The sequence below is a fragment of the Dipodomys ordii genome, unplaced genomic scaffold (assembly GCF_000151885.1).
Source record: "Dipodomys ordii isolate 6190 unplaced genomic scaffold, Dord_2.0 Scaffold151, whole genome shotgun sequence".
Lineage (NCBI taxonomy): Eukaryota > Metazoa > Chordata > Mammalia > Rodentia > Heteromyidae > Dipodomys > Dipodomys ordii.
In genome coordinates this window covers 2773993-2793071 of record NW_012267367.1, presented here as the reverse complement: position 1 = coordinate 2793071, position 19079 = coordinate 2773993, and the positions used below count along the sequence as shown (strand labels likewise).

The following is a 19079-nucleotide window of genomic DNA, read 5'->3' as shown; positions in this document are numbered from 1 at the left end:
GGTCTTGTTGGTCCGGGGTCTTGAACTTAGGGCCCGGGTGCTGCCCCCGAGCCTCTTTGTCCTCAAGGGTAGCACTCTACCACTTGAGCCACAGCACCACTCCCGGTTTTTGCGTGGTTACTTGGAGATAAGAGTCTCATGGGGACATTTCTGCCGGGGCTGGCTTCAAACCACGATCCTCAGATCTCAGTCTCCTGAGTAGCTAGGATTACAGGAGTGAGAGCTTACTTCTAAATTGACTTTTTTCTCTTGCCTTTCCAGGGACCAGAGGGCCCGCGAGGTGAAACAGGTCCTGTTGGACCGCAGGGTCCGCCTGGACCCCAAGGACCAAGTGGCCTTTCCATTCAAGGAATGCCTGTGAGTGGTGCTGATACTCAGCTGGGTTTCTTGTTCTGCCCTTCCCATGAGGTTGTAGGGCGTCAACTTTTGTCTCCCCTGCTTTCCTGACCAGCCTCAGTCCTTGGAAAGTAACAATTGCCTGAGATTCTGTTCATCCCTTTGTTTTACTTATGGATAAGAATCTTATACCAAACAGGTCCCTGCGTGGGGAGCCTTGTGTCTAAAAGAGCAAAGCAGGGGGGGTGGGAATGTAGCTTAGTGGTAGAGTGCTACCTTTGAGCAAAAAGAAGCTCAGGGACAGTGCTCAGGCCCTGAGTTCAAGTCCCCAGGACCGGCAAACAAATAAAAAGTACCCACAAGACAGTACCTTGGAAATGAACTTTACAACCTTGGCAGGGGAGGGGACAGGAGGGAGGAGGGAAAGGTAGTGAGAAAACAACAACAAAGGAGCGGGTAACAGTGCTTGACAAGAAATGTACTCATGGCCTTACTTACGTAATTGGAGCTCCCTCAGTACAGCATCTTTACAATAAAATGAAATTTTAAAAAAATTTTAAAAGTAAAAGAAAAAGCAAAGCAGGGCTTAGCATCTGGCCATTTTCTTGCTTGACAGAATTCTTAGTGGGTATGATAGCCTCTGGAAAGTAACAAACATTATCCACATTTTAAACAGCTTATTATTGATTGACTGTAATTGGGGATGTAGATTAACGAAAGCCTTAATGGAATATGTTACACAGCTGCATCTATTTAAGAAGCTATTGCGCACCATTGAAAGTAAATTTTACCCCACCACTGATTTTTATTAATCACAATCAGAATCTAGGATTAAAGAATAAAACCAATCTTGAATGAACATATAAAGCAACACTTATTTTTTAGCAATTTTTTTTTGGGTCCGGTTGTGGGGCCTGAACTCTGGGCCTGGGCGCTGTCCCTCAGCTCTTCAGCTCAAGGCTAGTGCTCTTCCACCTGAGCCACAGCGCCACTTCCAGCTTCTTTTTTCTTTTTGCTTATATGGTGCTGAGGAATCGAACCCAGGGCCTCAGGCATGCAAGGCAAGCGCTCTGCCACTGAGCCACCTTCCCAGCCCTTTTTTAGCAATTTTTCTTCAAAGGTCTCTAGGCAAATATTTTCCCTAAGTTTTCCCTGCAGTGTTATTTTTACATGTTAGGAAGCATTTATTTATATACCAATTTACATAATTAATAATATTAAGAATATATATTTAGGGCTGGGAAGGTGGCTCAGTGGTAGAGCTCTTGCCTTGCATGCATGAGGTCCTGGGTTCGATTCCTCAGCACCACATAAGCAAAAAGAAAAAAAGCCGGGAAGTGGCGCTGTAGCTCAAGTGGTAGAGCGCTAGCCTTGAGCTGAAGAGCTGAGGGACAGCGCCCAGGCCCAGAGTTCAGGCCCCACGACTGGACCCCCCCCCAAAAAAAAGAATATATATTTATTGTGAAGCCATTGTCTGATAAGTTCTGCCTTTGCTTTTCCATTTGTATGTTATTCTGCCCCAAACCAAAAAAAAAAAAAGGGGCAAATTAATTTAGATCTGAGATTCTAAAATTTGAACTACAAATAGTATGGAAATATTTAACTTGTTCATATGGGCTCTGTGCTGGAACTGTTCTGGAATATAAGCGTTCATTCCTATGAGAATGTTTACATGGGTGGAGTTACCATATGTGAACAATGAAAAATAGTCTGTAAAGGTGTGAACATGAAAGACATTTAACATTGAAAATACTCCAGCAGTCAGAGTGGGAAAGGCAAGGCTAAGCACTTTCATATGTGAACTTAACTCTATGTATTTTTGTATATTTAGGGCATGCCAGGTGAAAAGGGAGAGAAAGGGGACACTGGTCTTCCTGGTTCACAGGTATTATTATTTTTTCTATTTTTAGTCTATTTCTCTTTGCCAAGGATAAAAGGTTATAGCTTCTGATGTCAACGATGACCAGGACATTGATTTCCACATAAAAGAGCTTTATGTTCCTTTACCTGAGTCCCTTTTGGAAGCCACGCTTATACTTCCAGTGTGAGCCCAGGTGGTAGACATTTCCTTTCTCAGGAAAAACTTCTGAGTCTAAATACTCTGTCAGACCAGGTTCCCCTTTATGCTTATGAGTATGTCTGACTCTTTCTGTCCTTGCTTTATCCAGGGTGTCCCAGGTGGTGTGGGTTCCCCAGGACGGGACGGCTCACCAGGCCAGAGGGTAAGAACCTGCCAATCTTAGCAAAGTAGACTTTCTCATGAAGTTATTCTTCCTGAGTTTGTATGATAGGAAGTAAAGCAATTTTGTTCTGTTTATTCTCATTGATTTACATTCTACTTATATCATATCTACTTACTGACCCTAATGCCTTCTGCAGTCATTACATTCATCAAACTTAACCAAATTTGAATGCAGTATATTTTATCTTGAGTTTGCAAGCATTCATTTAGTAGATTCTTCCCAGTTCCTTCAAAGCACAACTTGGAAATAAAAACAATGGATAAATTGAAATTTTAATTAAATGGCTCATCAAGACATCTCCATTTATTTTCTATGTCTCATTTATTCATTATTTTAACACATTTAAGTAGACCATAATAAAATAAAGTATGAAAATGGTCAGAAGGATAAGTTAAAATCTCGCATTCATTTAGTTGACAAGTTTCACCAAGCCAGGTTTGACAATCTTGGTCTTAAAGAGTTTATAGTTTACTGGAAGGAATTTTAAATAAATAAGGTATTGTATTGCATTGTTTCATAGGGATCAGAGCCCTGGGAGAACACAAAAAATGGGCAATCAAGTCAGACTGGAGACATCAGGAAATGTCCCAGAGAGGTTACTATCTAGACCCTGTCCTTCTTGATTGAAAAATAGAGGCAGCCAAGTATAAAGAAAAGAAAGCTATTGGAAGCAGAAATAATTGTATATACAAAGGATGGGAGGTTAATTCCAATATGGCACCCAGTATAGGCTGAAAATAGGAATGCTGTGTGTAGAAATCTCACAATGAAACCCCATTGTACAATTAATATATACTAATAGAAAAAGGGAAAAATGACTAAAGATTATGTTACATACACATATGGGACTGTCAAGAAACTCATTACTTTGTATAATTAATATAAATAGTAAATATATAAGAGGAAAAAAGAATGCTTCCTAGCTGCTCAGGAAGCTGAAATCTGAGGATTGTGGTTCAGAGCCAGCCTGGGCAGGAAAGTCTGTGAGACGCTTATCTCTAATTAACCACCAGAAAACCATAAGTGGTGCTATGGTTCAAAGTTGTAGAGTGCTAGCCTTGGGCAAAAGAGCTTAGGGACAGTTGACACTAGTTCAAGCCCCAGGACCAACAACAACAACAAAAAGAATGCTGAGTGTGTGTGTGTGTGTGTGTGTGTGTGTTTGTAAACATATGCACATTTAGGTGTAAAAAGCTTGTCAAAAGATGTAGTGGAGAGATAAACACAACACTTAAATCCTGTATCTTTTGGTTGGTGACTAAAAATTTGAACTTCGGCATGAAGGTAATAAAGAGTCATTACAGCATTTAATAAAAGAGAGATACCTTCTTAAGAGAGAGATACCTTCTTAAATCATCATTGATGTAGACATGTGGGCAATTTTATGGTTTTTCTTAAGATTGAATTTTAGGGTATGAAAATCACTTAGAGTCAATCTAAAAAGTGATGTGACATGTAGTTCACTGCACATTTCTTACCCATGAAGATAGCAAACAATTGGCTAGAAGATTCACTCTCTATTCAAAACCAGGCCTTTAACTCAGGATAGAAATTTCACTCAGAAATGGGAATTGAATTTTCTATGGAAGTTAGGTGTGGGCCTTAAATCCCTTCTACTACAGTATTTATTTTTTTAATACCAAACTTGCATTTGGCTAAAATCTCACTGTAGTCTCTGTTCTTTAGATGTACTTAATCTGTAAAACATGTTTAGGTAAGAATATCTAAAGAAGGCATTCTCTGAAAATTAGATTTATGTAAGGTTCTTGTACATGTTGAAGGAGTGTCTAAAGCCTCTATTTATATGTTTTGGCAGAAAGTTTAGGCTGAGATCCTGTGTGGTTACACACCTAGATTCCTGAAGCTATTAAAAAAAAGTCTAAAGATTTGCTTGAGTGAGTTTATTTGATTTATCTATGTGTAGAGTCCAGTCTTGGCAAAGAACTCCAAATCATGTTGGATTAATGTTTGAATCTTTTGGTTTTGGAATTCTTTCTTTAAAAATCAATCTACTCACACAAACATTTTAAAATAAATATTTTGCTATTCCTCTAAACATGTTGTCTTCTTCTATAAAATTAAAAGTCTTAACGCTGAACTACAGTGATAAGGTATCTGTAACTGGATTTTACTTTCCTCTTTCCCTGAGGTTTGGAGTAAGGCTTTGAAGGTGTGTCTGATTCCTACTTTGGAAATGTCTTAAAATAAGAATGGAGTAATATGCCTATATACATCTGACTGCTAGAGGAAGCAAGACTATATGATTAAGAAAGTATAGGAATCCCTGATGATTGTTTCAGGAAAAGTTATTTGAAGGCAATATTATTCAGAGTATAAGTTAGGATAGTGCCATTCAGACAATTAGAACAGTGGCACCCCTGGAACTAACTACATACCATAGTTGCTTTGCTTGAGAGGCAAAGACACACACACACACACACACACACACACACACACACACACACACACACTTTTTTGTCAGTCAGCCACATCTTAATTTAGTATATACACATGCAGGGTAATAATGTGCCATTTACTACCCTTAGCCTGAAAAGAGTTTCCAATGAATATCTGCAGAGAAGAATCTAGAGGACAAGATAATGTCGATAGTTAAAGTCAGCCATTTGTAGACCACCAAGCTGGAGATGGAATTATGAGGCAGGATCCAGAACATGCTACTCCTCTGGGCCAGAAAAATCAGCACCAATAACCATGGCCCACAACAGGCCAGGAGTAAGCAGAATGATAGGACTCGCTGTGGAGCTGACTGGAAAGTCCCATCAAGTCTACAGATTAGCTTGACTGTCCAGGGAATAAAAAGGGTCAAACGATCATTTGACTTCACTTGAAGCATTTAAATTCCTTAATGGTAGCGTGCCTTCGTTTCCTCTGGTCCTAGTGAGCAGAACTTCTGTAGGCAGAGAAAGAGGGAGCTGCTGTGTACACTGGTGGGAATGTCCAACCATTGCTTCTCACTCCCCCAGAGTCCTGAGAGGCAGAAATAGTAGGCTATGCTGTCCAGTGGTGGACTACTCCTGTTCTTGATAGCAAGAACTCACAGCCCAAACCTCTCACCATCCCTTGACCCTGAATGTAGGGACAGGTTAGCCTCCCTTTGCTGGTATTCCTGGACATGCTTGGAAGGTAAAAGGTCTTCACAAGTAATTTTTTTAAAAAAGAGAGAAGAAACATCTTTTCTAATGTTTCTAGCTTATTCTGGCGTTTCCTGAAGGAAATCTTGGACTCCAAGAGACAGCTCTTATTCAGCTCTGGGCTTGAAGCCATAAATCCAGTCCAGTACAAGCTGGACTTCAAATTTCCACCTCTGGTTGGGGAGCCAATAGAGCAGAGAGCTGCCCACACTCCGAAGGCCCCAGTGCACACTCACAGTTAGCAGTTAAATGCAGTTAGGCTTCTTGTTTGCATTCCAAATTCTTCCAACTAAAATATTCTTGTCTCATTCTTCTTTCCTGCTGTAAATCTGGTCCCTTCACTTTTTTTCTCCTTTCTTATTACCTTGGTGTCTGTGAGTTCTAGGTCTGTCCTGTGACCTTTGAACTCCTCTGATATGTGGTAGATTTCTTAGCCTCTACCCTAAATATACAGAGGGTGTATCTTAGGGAAACCAGAAAATGCAGGCAAGATGAGACAGACTGGCAGACATGTAGTGAAAGCAAAAATCTTCTAGTTCTGAAGATCATTTTCTCACAGAATACGTTTTTTGACCAGCATCCCAAGTAGAAAACTTAAAATTATGTTTATTTTCCAATTCTGTGTGTGTGTGTGTGAGTGTGTGTGTGTGTGTGTGTGTATTTGTGTGTGTTGGTACTAGGGTTTGAATTTTGGATGAGGGCACTCTTCCTTAGCTTTTTTGCTCAAAGCTGGTTCTCTACCACCTGAGACACACCTCCACTTCTGGCTTTTTTGGTGAGCAATTTGATGGTTAATAAGAGTCCTGTGGACTTTTCTGTCCAGACTGGCTTGAAACTGTGATCTTCAGATCTCAGCTTCCTGAATAGTTAGGATACAGACCTGAGCCACTGTCACCTGAACTTAATGTAGTGTTCTAAAATGATGATAGTAAAGCACACATAGGAGAGAGTAATTCCTCCTTGTGTAGAGAGTTGGCAGTTTCTACATTGAAATTTCACTTAATTTGGAGTGCTGCCTTCTCCCAGATCCCATAGCTACAACCTTCCTTCCTCATCTTTAAAGATGATTATGGTGGAGCCTTCTGCTTATAAATCCTGCTGAACACATCTGGCCCTTAGAAGGAGGAGGCCCCTGTGGGGAAAGGCCTAGACTTCATTATTCGCCAGACCTAAGGTTAAACACGGGCCGTGTGACACTGGGCCAGTTCCTTCAGGTTTCCAAGACTACCACTCCCCCCCCCCCCGTGCCCCCAAATAAATATTTAATTCCTTATGGTTGCTATGAAGAATATTATGAAGCATTTCAACATAAAAATACAATTTTATCATTAGTAGTCACAATGTTCTAGGTAAGCCTAACAAGTCAGGACATCTCAGAATGCCTGTATTTGGTATTTAAAACACCTTGGAAGTTTGTAAAGAAACGCAACAAGTCTAAAGAAAAAGCAAGTTGATTTTTAGGGGAAAAAACGCCCAAAACTTTGGACTCCACCTGGAAATGGCGTTTGAAACATATGTCTCATTATGCATGTTCCACATACACAAAGGCTCTATTGTGAGGAATGTCTTGTTTGATCAAAAGTGAGTCGGACTTTGACTGTGCTTGAGAAATTGAACTTGAGTCAACCATTTGGATTTTATTCTGTCATAAATGTGTGGCCGTGATGAGCGATTCGTCTAGAAAATACTTACAAAATATTAAGAGGTAGACATGGAGCTGTGGCTCAAGTGGTAGAATGTGAGCCTTGCGCAAAAAAGCTGCAGGGACAGCACCAGGCCCTGAGTTCAAGCCCCAAGCCTGCCACAAAGTATCCTTCTTTTTTTGGCAAAATATTAAGTTTTTTTTTTAAATCATTTCCCCCCTGATCATCTTCCTCCTTCAGATTGGGAATTTGGAAGAAGCCATCATAAAACTAGAGGAGAGACTGACCTGATTCTCTTCTTGTAGGTCTAGATCGATTTTGTTTAAAATCCTCTATTTGCTCAGTCACTGACAGCAGTGATAGTGTATTCAGCTGGGACCTGACCCTTTGTTTTAATGAAAACGGCAGTGGCTCCCACCCTGCAGGACTGAATAATGCAAGTACTTGACAAGTGTTCTCTCCCTTCATCTGTCAGAACTCTGACTGCTAAAAGACTCTTCGCCCCATTTTACAAAGACCTTGAGGGTCAGAAAGTTAAAGGAACTGAAGATTTCACAGCTAGGAAGAATTGGAACCAAGGTTTCAGTCCATCTCTCTGGCTTCAACAATATGCTCTTTCTTCCCACAAAGTTATGTTAATTAAGATCATTCTGGGCCTCAACCCCAGAGATTCAGATATACAAGTTCTTAGGCCTGATTTAGTAGCATTCCATTTCAGAAAGTTTGATAACACTGAGAAATAGCTTTACGTGATATAAGGTCTACTCTATGCCTAAGTAATTTCTTTGCCACAGCATGGATGTTTTTTTCTTATAATTTTGTTTTGATTCCCTAAAGTTACAGCTGTATGTTATGAGAATGTACTTAGGTATATATAAAAATGTATATATATATATATATATAATGTTAAATTATATTTAAATTATGTTAAAATTATATAACTATGCATACCTAGATATACACACACTATACATGCACATAATTTTGAGACATTTTTTTAATTATCTTTAAGTAGTTGTACAGAGAGGTGCCATTTAACAAAGCTGGTTACAATGTACCTTGATCAGTGCCACCCCTTCAACATTCTGACCCCTCTCCCTTACTTTTCTTAATTTTGTGGTGCATACAGTGAATTCTTGACAAATACATTTTGAATGTGTATTTGTGGCACTGAAAATTCCAATCTTAGATTTCTTTTTTTTGGGGGGGGGTCCGGTTGTGGGGTCTGAACTCTGGGCCTGGGCGCTGTCCCTCAGCTCTTCAGCTCAAGGCTAGCGCTCTACCACTTGAGCCACAGCGCCACTTCCGGCTTTTTTCTTTTTGCTTATTTGGTGCTGAGGAATTGAACCCAGGGCCTCAGGCATGCAAGGCAAGCGCTCTACCACTGAGCCTCCTTCCCAGCCCCAATCTTAGATTTCTATCCCGGGCCAGTGTTTGCAGTTTGTGTGGTTTTACTGCTTGGCTTCTTAATGAAGTGGTTGTTTTCGATCCACTGCTAGGAGCAACCTTATTTCTGACTGCAGCCATCAACATCATGGGGTTGAGATTACGCATCAGGGCTTCTCTAGTTTCTTGTTGCTTGAGTCTTTCCCTCTCAACCGCTCTTCAGATGTGGGTTATTTATAGTTTTCTTACTACCAGTCAAAACACCTTCATCCTTGGCTACATTCCAGAAACACAAGCCCAATGCCCATGACCTACCATTGCAGGCTTTGGAGAAAACATAGGCAGTAAATACCCTGAGTCAACTCATACTGTCTGTTATTTCCGAGGACTCCATGAACATGAATGGTAGCTTCTGACTAAATCTGGATGGTAGCTTCTGACTTCAATTTTAATTGCAACACTAGTTGCACACAGGTAGGTTTTTATGCTTTAGACATTGTAAGCACAGGACAGAGGAACTACAAAGTTTTTAAGAGCTTATGAAAGGAAACATTTGAGTCCTGAAAAAGACACATATATTTGTTTTAGAGTATGGAAAAATGGAAATCAATCAGTGTTGAGTAAAATGTCTGCAAAGACATATGCTTTGCCAATCAGCCATAGGTATATTTAATGGTCAATTAGAATATTATTAATGTTTAAGGTAAATTATAAGTTAGATTGTGTTGCTAGTTCTTACTACATAATCTGCCCATAGACAGATGTTTTCAAAACCAAACTATAAAAATCCTTTCAAGTTTTTATAGCAAAAAAATTATTTTGAATGTGGGCTGTGGGTATATTTTAATATTTTGAGGTAGAAATATCAAAAAGGGAAAAGACCTGGAACTACCCATGTTATAAAACATCCTGTGTGTGGTGGCTGATTTCATGCACTTTAAAAATTCATATTTGTTGGTTTCAGTGAATTTTCATATTATGCTTATTAAGTTTCTATTTCTGCATTGCTTAATTGCTTGAAGTTTTTATAGAGATATTCAATTTTGCATTTCTTAATTGTGTCCAGTTTCCTAATCCGTAAACCCATATCTTCTCAGATTGCTTGCTTGCTGATGAGTGGAAATCTTGTAACTAGAGGAAAAATTTGGAAAACATTAACCCATTAATGATTGCAAAGCACCCAATAATCTTTGTATTTAAATGGAATCACAGAGCTGTAATTTGCCAAAATTTTTTCTTATAAAATACAGATACTTCTCCTCCACTATTTTTACCATCTTTTTTTACTTTGGTATAAAAGTTTTCTGAGATAAAGAGGAGAGAAAATATGATGTGAAATTCATACTCCAGAACTCCCTATGGGCTCAGATGGAGAAATCCCATTCCCCCCCCCCCTTTTCTTCCCTTTCCTCCTCCTCCATTGGCTTACTGTTTTCTCTCAGCAGTCAGTCAACCACACAGGAATGTAGGTATGCTCCTAAGATTTTTATCACGATTGAATCTCAGGGACTGAGAAGAGACCATTTTTGATGGCTTTCTCGCATGGTTGTCAAGGGTTCAGCACTAGCATTTTCCTGTGCTCTGTACTCATCTCACTCTCTCTCCAGTTAGTATTTCAATATTCAACATGGCAAACAGAGCTCTTCTTCCAGGAGCCTCCATTTGTTCACATGAAGCCTTTATCAGCCTTCTCTTTTGTGCCAGTGACATGCTAAGAGTGTGTTCAGAATGTGCTAATGAAGAGCATAGATCTCCTAAAAAGTGCAGGAAGTAAGAGACACCAACATGCTCTCTCTGTATCTGCCAGAACCTAAGAACAAAGTAATCTCTTTCCTTCTCTTCCCCATTGATTTGATCCCACAGAAACACATCCCCTCCTCAAATTAAACTCATGTGTAAACGCAATCGTTCGGCATCTTCCCTGCACCATGAAGCACATGGTGTCTATAAATCAGCCTGTTCAACCCTGTTCCCAGCGCTGTCCTGAGGGTCTCAGCACCAGGCAGAGGATAGACAGATGTGGCTTTTGTCAAATTCCGTCCCCTATGAGTGGGAGAGGCCGTAAATGTGTTATTTCCTGTGCATCTCCCTGGGAATAATGCCGTTTTCAAGTATTAGGAGAAAATATGCCATGGCTTCCTTCTCTCTGTGAGGAAGCTTGCTCCTGTTTGCCTTCAAAGATGGTTTCCTCCTGAACTCAGCCTGAAACAGGGAAGTCTCCTGTGGCTATGCCACCATTTCTCCGTGATACACAGACCAATGGCTACTGGCCTGTCTGACCTCACGTGTGATGCATGTTCTTGTTCTATTGTGTGCTACATGACACTTAAGAAAGTTCCCTTTTTGAAAACATGTTCCCAAGTGACTGACTCTATACCCATGTGCCTTTGTTTCTTTTCAAAATTTTGTCTAAGAAAATGGAATATATTATCAACATTCTTTCTTTCTTTTTTTATTTTTCTCTTTCTTTCTTGCTCTCTTTGGAGTGACAAGTTTTCTTATTCTCTTTTGACTAGGTAAACTTTAGACTGGATAAATTTATTCTGTGGGGTGGCAGTATGGGGGTTTGAATTCAGGACCTTAGAGTCTACCATTTTAGCCTCTCCCCCAAGGCAGACTTGAAGTGCTCTCAGATCCCACTCATCTTTCACGTGTTCTGATTTTTCATGGTCTCCTCTTAGATATGCTACATTTAAACTCTCTTTAAAGCAATTTTTCCCACAGTCATCAGCATTAATTTATGTTGTTTGAATAGCAAGCTCAAGAAGATGTGTGTGTTTATGTGTGTGTGTGTGTGTGTGTGTGTACGTGACTTAGTCTGTATCAAGGCTAATACCTGTAGTTTTTTCAGACACATGTTTAAAAAATTTTTTGAGACCAAATCTCCTCAAGTATCTCAGGCTGGCCTGAAACTCTCAAAATCGTCCTGCCCCAGTCTCTCTAGTGCTGGACTTACAGGTATACTTCATGATGTTTGGCTCTATACTTCATGATGTTTGGCTCTATTTTTGACTGAAGTAGGAAAACAAATCTATTGTAAGATGACTATGAGACTCGCTTATATATCAGCATCAGATATAGGCTAAAATCCAAGTCTGTTAGTGCAATACAATGCAATAAGTTATAAAATTAAAAAAAATCTTATTACTGTTCACATTCCAGTACTGTCAACAAGAGTGGGTGGAGAAGTAGGGACAGCTAATCCCTATCCCATGCAGTCATTTCTGGACTCGGGGTCTTTATGTCTTGGAACACTCTTATCTTCAATATGTGGCCTCTAACTTTGATGCAGAAGGGGAAAAGAAAGTAGAGGATCATCCATAGGAAGTATTTATGAGGCAAGATTGGAACTGGTTTCTTTCTCTGGCTAGCACATGGGTGTATGTGACTCCCACCTAATTATGATGAGGGCTACAAAATGTAGTTAACAAGCAATGGACCCAGGCTTGGGTTTAGGGCTCATTAGCGTTCTGAGACTGAGACCACAATGAAAGGGCTGTGCTCACCAATACTTCCTACCCGTCCATCTCTCCATCCTCAGATGCCCCGTCTCATTCTCTCTCCCTGCCCATACATCAACTTACTCACCCGATCTTGCCTTTACTCTCTTTTTCCTTAACCCTTTGTGGGTGGAAAGATCATGTGTATGTGGATGGGGGTCCATAAGAAGATAGATTTTTCTCTGCAAAGGTGGCAGAAGTATCCTAAAAGGATCGGGAGAGGTCACAAGACAATTGGCCAGGTAGCTGGGAGTTTGTTGCCATGGGAAATAATGATTCTAATAAAAGACAGATCCCATATGGTGACAATCTGTTTGTCCTTGTACTAAAAGCTAGTATTTTCATGAAGTTTTATGACCTTGTAAAATTTAGATTGTAAATCCCCTTCCATATCATCTGCTTTGGAAGGACCATCAAGGTCTTGATATAGAACTGTAGCTATTCAAGAATTAAGTTATTCCAGCTGTTATTTCTTTCCACACTCACATGAAAATAACACACACAGGACAGATACTGGTGGCTCATGCCTGTAATCATAGCTACTCAGAAGGCTGAGATCTGAGGATCATGGTTCAAAGCCAACCCAGGCAACAAAGTCTGTGAAATTCTTATCTCCAATAAAACACCAGAAAACTGGGAGTAAAGCTGTGGCTCAAAGAGGTAGAGCACTAGCCTTGAACAAAAGAGCTCAAAGGCAGTGCCCAGGCCCTGAGTTCAAGTCTCACAACCAACAAAAAAAGGAAAGAAAATAACACACATACATAACTCATAACTGGGAAGATTTCTTAAAACATAAAGAACATCATTTGATCTGTCTTAAATTCTTCTGACAGGAAATGGGAAGGAAGCATGACCGATTTGTAAGTCTATGACAGACTTACTGAGTCAAAATAGAATCAGTGCAGGAGAAAACGAAACTCCCCCCATCCCCCATTTCCCTTCACCTTGCTCCCCCCTCCCCCTGGAGCTTGCACAGCTTCAGATACTGCCATTCTCCTAACACAGCATGCTCCCTATAGAAGACTCTCCTCACCTAAGCCTCTTGGGTCATGAAGGACAGCAACACTTCTTTTTGTTCTTGGTCCAGGCATTAATTAGGATTGGTTCTCTTTCTCATTTGTTATGCTTTACTTAATAAAAACATTTTCTGGGAACAAATTCCTGTTTATATTTTGTAAGTGCCATTTCTTACACCTCAAATTCTCATACTGGACAATTTAATGAAACCAATAGATACAAAAAGCTTGCCAAGAACAATTCTCATGGAGAGTTTGAAAGCAATGAATCCTCGGTAATCTAGACCAAGGGGCAGGACTTACTCCCAGTCCCCAAATACTGAAAACCACGTAAAGCAACCACTTACTTGACATTCTTTTATTATTCTCCAGGGATTTCCTGGAAAGGATGGTTCCTCAGGTCCCCCGGGACCACCCGGGCCAATTGTAAGTATTTCCAGAAATGACTGGGGTAACATTTCATTTCTTGGGATTTCTTCTATCAGACCTTTTACTTAGCAACCACTTTTTGCTATGGTATGATGACTTGTCCCTTGATACAGACCCGCGCCCACCCTCCACCCCCCACCCCCAAATCCCTTTGAAATATTTCATAGGGATGGATTTTTAAACCATTGTGCCTTAGGTTACCTGCATTAATTTAGGATTTTCTTTGTGGTGTTTTTTTTTGATGCCAGTACTTGGGCTTGAACTCAGGGCCAGGATGCTCTTCCTTAGATTTTTTTTTTTGCACAAAGTTGGCGCTTTACCAATTGAGTCACATTTCCAGTTCTGGCTTTTTTGCTGATGAATTGGCAATAAGTCTCCTAGACTTTTCTGCCCAGGCTAGATTTGAACCATGGTTCTCAGATCTCAGCCTTCTGGGTAACTAGGATTACTGTCCTGAGCTACAAGTGCCTGGTTCTAGTTTAGTTTTTATTGGGCATATGTAAGGCTTGAATTCTATGAAACTGCACCTGACCAATAGTTTAGAGAATAAAAATTTTCTTCCCCTTTTTGGTAGCTAAGAGCAAGAATGAGCAATGCATCCCAAAGTCCTGGTGATGAGGATGAGAGCGACTATCAATGTATATTTGTTAGTCCCACTTGAAGGCTGGTTGTCATCCATGAGGATGTCGAGTCTTCACTTTCTTTCCTTTCTCTTAGGGAATTCCTGGAGCTCCTGGAGTCCCGGGGATCATGGGCAGCATGGGACCTCAAGGTGCCCTGGGGCCTCCGGTGAGTATGCATTATGAGGCCTGGCATGTCCTATCTCCATGTCATTTATGTGTTTGAATTGACCAGCGTCTCTGCTGGTCAGAGGTGTTTATTCAGTATTGACTGTGGGATTCTGTAAAGGAAACTGGAGAAGCTCCCAGGGCATAGCTTAAGCCAGGGGGTCATCACGTTTCCACATATACGTTTCCATGGATTGCTATTCTCTATTTGTCTAAGTCAACTCATTATAAGCCTACAAGGACTGGGCTGAAGAGGCACCAACCAAGCCTGGTTCCCTAAGGTAAAATACAAGGCTTGAATACTCGAGGGCTTAATGAGAGTGATGATAGATTGTTTTAAATTTTCTATCAGAAAAACATGAGTTGTTCACAAACACACACACACTCACACCTGAAAGAATGGTAGTACAAATGAAAGCCCATGACTAGAACTAGTCTTTCAGATTGTGGTTTAAATATGGTCAGAGGGAACAGGAAGAGATAAGATAGGAGAAACCAATGAGCAACCAGTACACCAGTAAGCGTGACACCTTCTCAGTTACCCACTGAGTCTTTTAGTGGCTCTATATTAGACTAAGCTGTTAGGCACACAGGAATGTCAATGTTTTTTTTCCCCAAAATCAAGCACTTGATAATTTCATTTTTGTTAGAAATGAGCAAAAAAGAGTCCTTGATGGTGTCCTGAGAGGCCTCAGGTCATTAACACTTTTTACCTGAGGCAAAAACCATTTGGTCTATAGATGCTGGGTGGGGCACCCATTCGCTTTGGGGATTTCCCAGCAGGGCAAGCTGTTCTCTGCACTGTGCAGCCCAGGTTTTTCTCTGTGTCTGGGCCGCCAGCTCCCACCCACCTCGAGGCTGCCAGGCTGGCGTAAAACAGGCTCCATGTCTTGGTGCTAAAGCTTTGATTGATTTCCCATGGATGTCTGTCTAGGAAGGTGAAGGAAAGAGACCAAGAGGGACAGATTGTACCACTGAAAATAGCAACAACTTTCCTACAGCTGATGCCAGAAACACTTGCTTTTCTGTACTCTGCCTCCAGCTGCCAACTTCTCAGGGTTGCATGTACATCGCTGTGGCTGAGGTCCTGATTCCTACCTGAGTTTCAGTCCCTTCCCTGACCTGGTCATATGCCTGGTGAGGGCCAAGAAGAAACGCGCTAGTCCCTCCTGGGGCCATGCATTCAGTCCGACCACAATTTAGCTCAGGGAGATCCTGTCTGCATCATTTAATGAGCTTTGTGTTACAAATCAGGACACTTGTTTTCTAGATGTGGCCCTCACATAGACCCTCCCTCCTAACAGGGGAGCCCTATCACTTCAGTAAATCATCAGTTCCCTAAATTAATTCATTGAAAATATGCACGAGTGGGTACAATATGTACAAGATACAGTGGGAAGAGCTTGGGAAGAGTTTCAAGGATTTACATGAGAAAGTGTAGCAAAAGACAGTGTGGAAGGCCCTAAGGGAAAGAAATGGAAACTTCTATGAATGGGGGGTGGTAAGGGAGGGAGCATGGAGGGAATGGAGAGGAGAAGGAGGAGGGGGAGGAGGAGGAGAGAGAGAGAGACAGACAGACAGAGAGGAAAGACAGAAAAGAGACACACAGAGAGAACAGAGAGACAGACAGAGGGAAAGACAGAGACAGACAGACAGAAAGAGAGGAGATAATCCTAAGTTACCTGAGGAGGTGAATCTAACAGCTTTGGAAGGATATAGCACATTATTGAAATCTTGGAATATGGGTGGAATTACCACCCACGCGCGTTTCTTCTTGGCCCTCACCAGGCATATGACGGAAGATGGCTTGGCCTGAGTAGAGCTGGTGCAAAACACAATGTCTTATGTATATGTGTACATTTTATTATCTTTCCACTCTTCTCTAGCTCTGTCACAGGTACCATGGTTTCATGTCAGGCCCTTCTTATTTCCCATGAAGGCCATTGGCCTCTGTTGTAACCCTGGTCTGGTCCAGTCTTTAGCTGCTGAACTTTGTGTGTGTGTGTGTGTGCTGATCCTGGTGCTGGAAGTCAGGGCCTGGATGCTATCCCTGAGCATTTTTGCTTAAGGCCAGCACTCTACCACTTGAACCATAACCTCCCCTTCTAGCTTTGTGGAAATAACAGTTTCATCGGCTTTAAACCATGATCTTCAGATCTCGGCCTCCTGAGTTGCTAGGGTTGCAGATGTGAGCCACTGTATATCTTTACATAGTTTGACTCTGCCCAGTCAAGATCCCTGTCTCCAGAGGATGGGGTCTCACATGTCCACAGTACTGTGCAAGGACATTCTCCATGCCTCTTACCTTCTTCTGCATCTTGGTCTAGCATCATCCCTTTGCTTGGAGTTGCAACATCCCCAAATAATGTAAAGCTCTCCAAACATAGGCTATTTTACTCCATACCCTTTTGCATCTGGGGATGCTTATGTGCCTATTTGGGTTGCCTTGTCCTCCAATCACCTCCTGGTGAGCTTCAAGCTAAAACTGCAAACCTCTCATGGAAAGCCACCCTTACATCCACAGGCCACCACGTGCTTCTTCAGGTTGTTGATATCTGAATCTCCACTGGTTCCTTGAGGATAGAATTTTATCACACTTATGTTTATATTGATAGATCTCAACCCAGTGTCTGATACATAGAGTATTTTATATGTATTTGTGAGAGAAAAAGAAATGGAGGGAAGGAAAGAAGATGGAGGGAGAGAGGAAATAAGGAAGGAAGGAAGGAAGGAAAGAGGGAAGGAAAAAAGGAAGGAAGGAAAAAAGGAAGGAAGGAAATGAGGGAAAGGAAGTTGGTGTTCTGATTAGGCTGATGATTGAGGGGTTATTAGAAGGCTACTTTTACAGATTAGGAGTCAGGTTAGCTAAAGACCTCTGAAGCCAGCCTAATATATTTAGATTTTGTTGAACAAGTATCTTTAGTATGTAGGACTTGAACCATGAGATCATTCCTCTCCATTTCAGCACTAAAACCTATGAATATATGAATGGAGCTACTGTATTTCCTTTTCTTTACATTTCAAATGTTCCTAAAGTTAAAGAAAATATGTGGCTCTTTTTCCTACCTTCATGTACAGGGACTGTGTGTGTTTTACGTCAAAGTATACTTTGGTGGAGTTATGGGCCTTCACTTGCTCAGGAATTTTTATTTTATTTTACTTTGCAAAAATCAAAGGAAAGATGTCAGAGTAGTTGGAAAAAAAATTTCTTGCTGTAGTGATATTTCACTAAAAGATCTTTCATTGCTTGTCCTTTAACTGCTTAATAATGAGCATCATGAAACTGAATGTGAGGAATTTCAGGCCCAATTAAACACATCAGTCTCAACATTCTAGAAAGAGCCAGTAGTATGCTGTCCACTTACTGACTGCAGTGCAATCAGGTTTGCACTATAATTCCTTTCTTCAAATGTGAAGCATTTTCAAACAAGTCAGTATAATAAATGATAGTAATGGAAATGTCCAAAAGCAGAATTCAAGCCCTAGTACCAACACACATCCCCTTCTCCCCCCACACCAGACTGAGGGCTTAAACCTCTTAAACTCCTGGGTTGAAAGAAGTTCTTTGCACTTCTTTTAGAGATGGTATTTTAGAATTGAAAACACTTAGACAGACGAGAAGTGATATACTCAATGTATGTAGATGAAAATGGAACCAGGGATTTTAGAGGATGTGTGGGGTTGGGATAGATGGAGTGGGGAAGGATAAATGGAAGGGACAATGTTGATCAACATGCATTCTGCTTATAAATCGACATGTAGCACTGAAACTCCTTTGTACTCTACTTGAAGATAATCTTAAAAGTTGAAATCATTCTGCTATTTAGAAGACATTTGTGAAATTAGTTATGGAGTATTGGTAAAATTCAGTAGAGTGGTATTTATGTGGAAAGATGTAAAGGCCTATTTGGTGAAAACACTTTACAATGGAATATTACTACAGGATTCCAATTTTATAGCCATTAAAAAAAAACCTATATCTCTGCATGAAGAGGCTGCAGGAGTAAATGGTTAAAGGAGCTGTTTGTGCTTGGATGGTGTTACAGGTTGCTGCCTGTTTTATTTTTGCCTTGCATAACTATTTTTCTAATCAAAGCTGGGAAACGTTTCTTCAATAAGGAAAAATGCAGCGCTGTTACTTGAGCTGAGCACGGCATCCCAAGTATCTCACCTTTTTTTTCTTTCACTTTTACAGGGTGTCCCTGGAGCAAAGGGAGAGCGAGGTGAACGAGTAAGTCTGGGCATGTTTGCTGGGTAGAGTTGACTGCACATAAGCTATGGCATTAACTTGGTGAAAGGTAGCCATTCAGCGCCATGGTTATTTGTTGCTATTACATGAGCCCCTCTCCTTCTTTCTCCCTTACTTATTTGTCTGAGAGCTCATTTACTAATAGAAGGAAAACAACAACAACAACAACTGGGTGCTGGACCAGATCCTGGAAGCTATTTTCGAGTCACGCATCTGCCCCATCCTATTCAATGACTTTGGGCTTTATTCCTTAAGGATAAAGGAAGGAGACAGACTTGTCACTCACAGAGTCAGTTTTATAATGGATATAAATGAGTTTCTGATATAACCACATAGT

At 40.8% G+C, this 19079-nt stretch overlaps 1 protein-coding gene across 2 annotated transcripts in view; it reads left to right on the top strand.

The window, feature by feature from the left end:
• The window catches only part of Col14a1 (collagen, type XIV, alpha 1), a 165507-nt gene that overhangs the window by 126503 nt on the left and 19925 nt on the right, over positions 1-19079 (top strand). For both annotated transcript variants that reach the window (XM_013032216.1, XM_013032215.1), the window contains exons 37-42: positions 262-357; positions 2168-2221; positions 2505-2558; positions 13649-13702; positions 14423-14494; positions 18689-18724. In XM_013032216.1, the coding sequence (XP_012887670.1) occupies positions 262-357; positions 2168-2221; positions 2505-2558; positions 13649-13702; positions 14423-14494; positions 18689-18724 (366 nt within the window). The remainder of the gene's footprint in view (positions 1-261; positions 358-2167; positions 2222-2504; positions 2559-13648; positions 13703-14422; positions 14495-18688; positions 18725-19079) is intronic.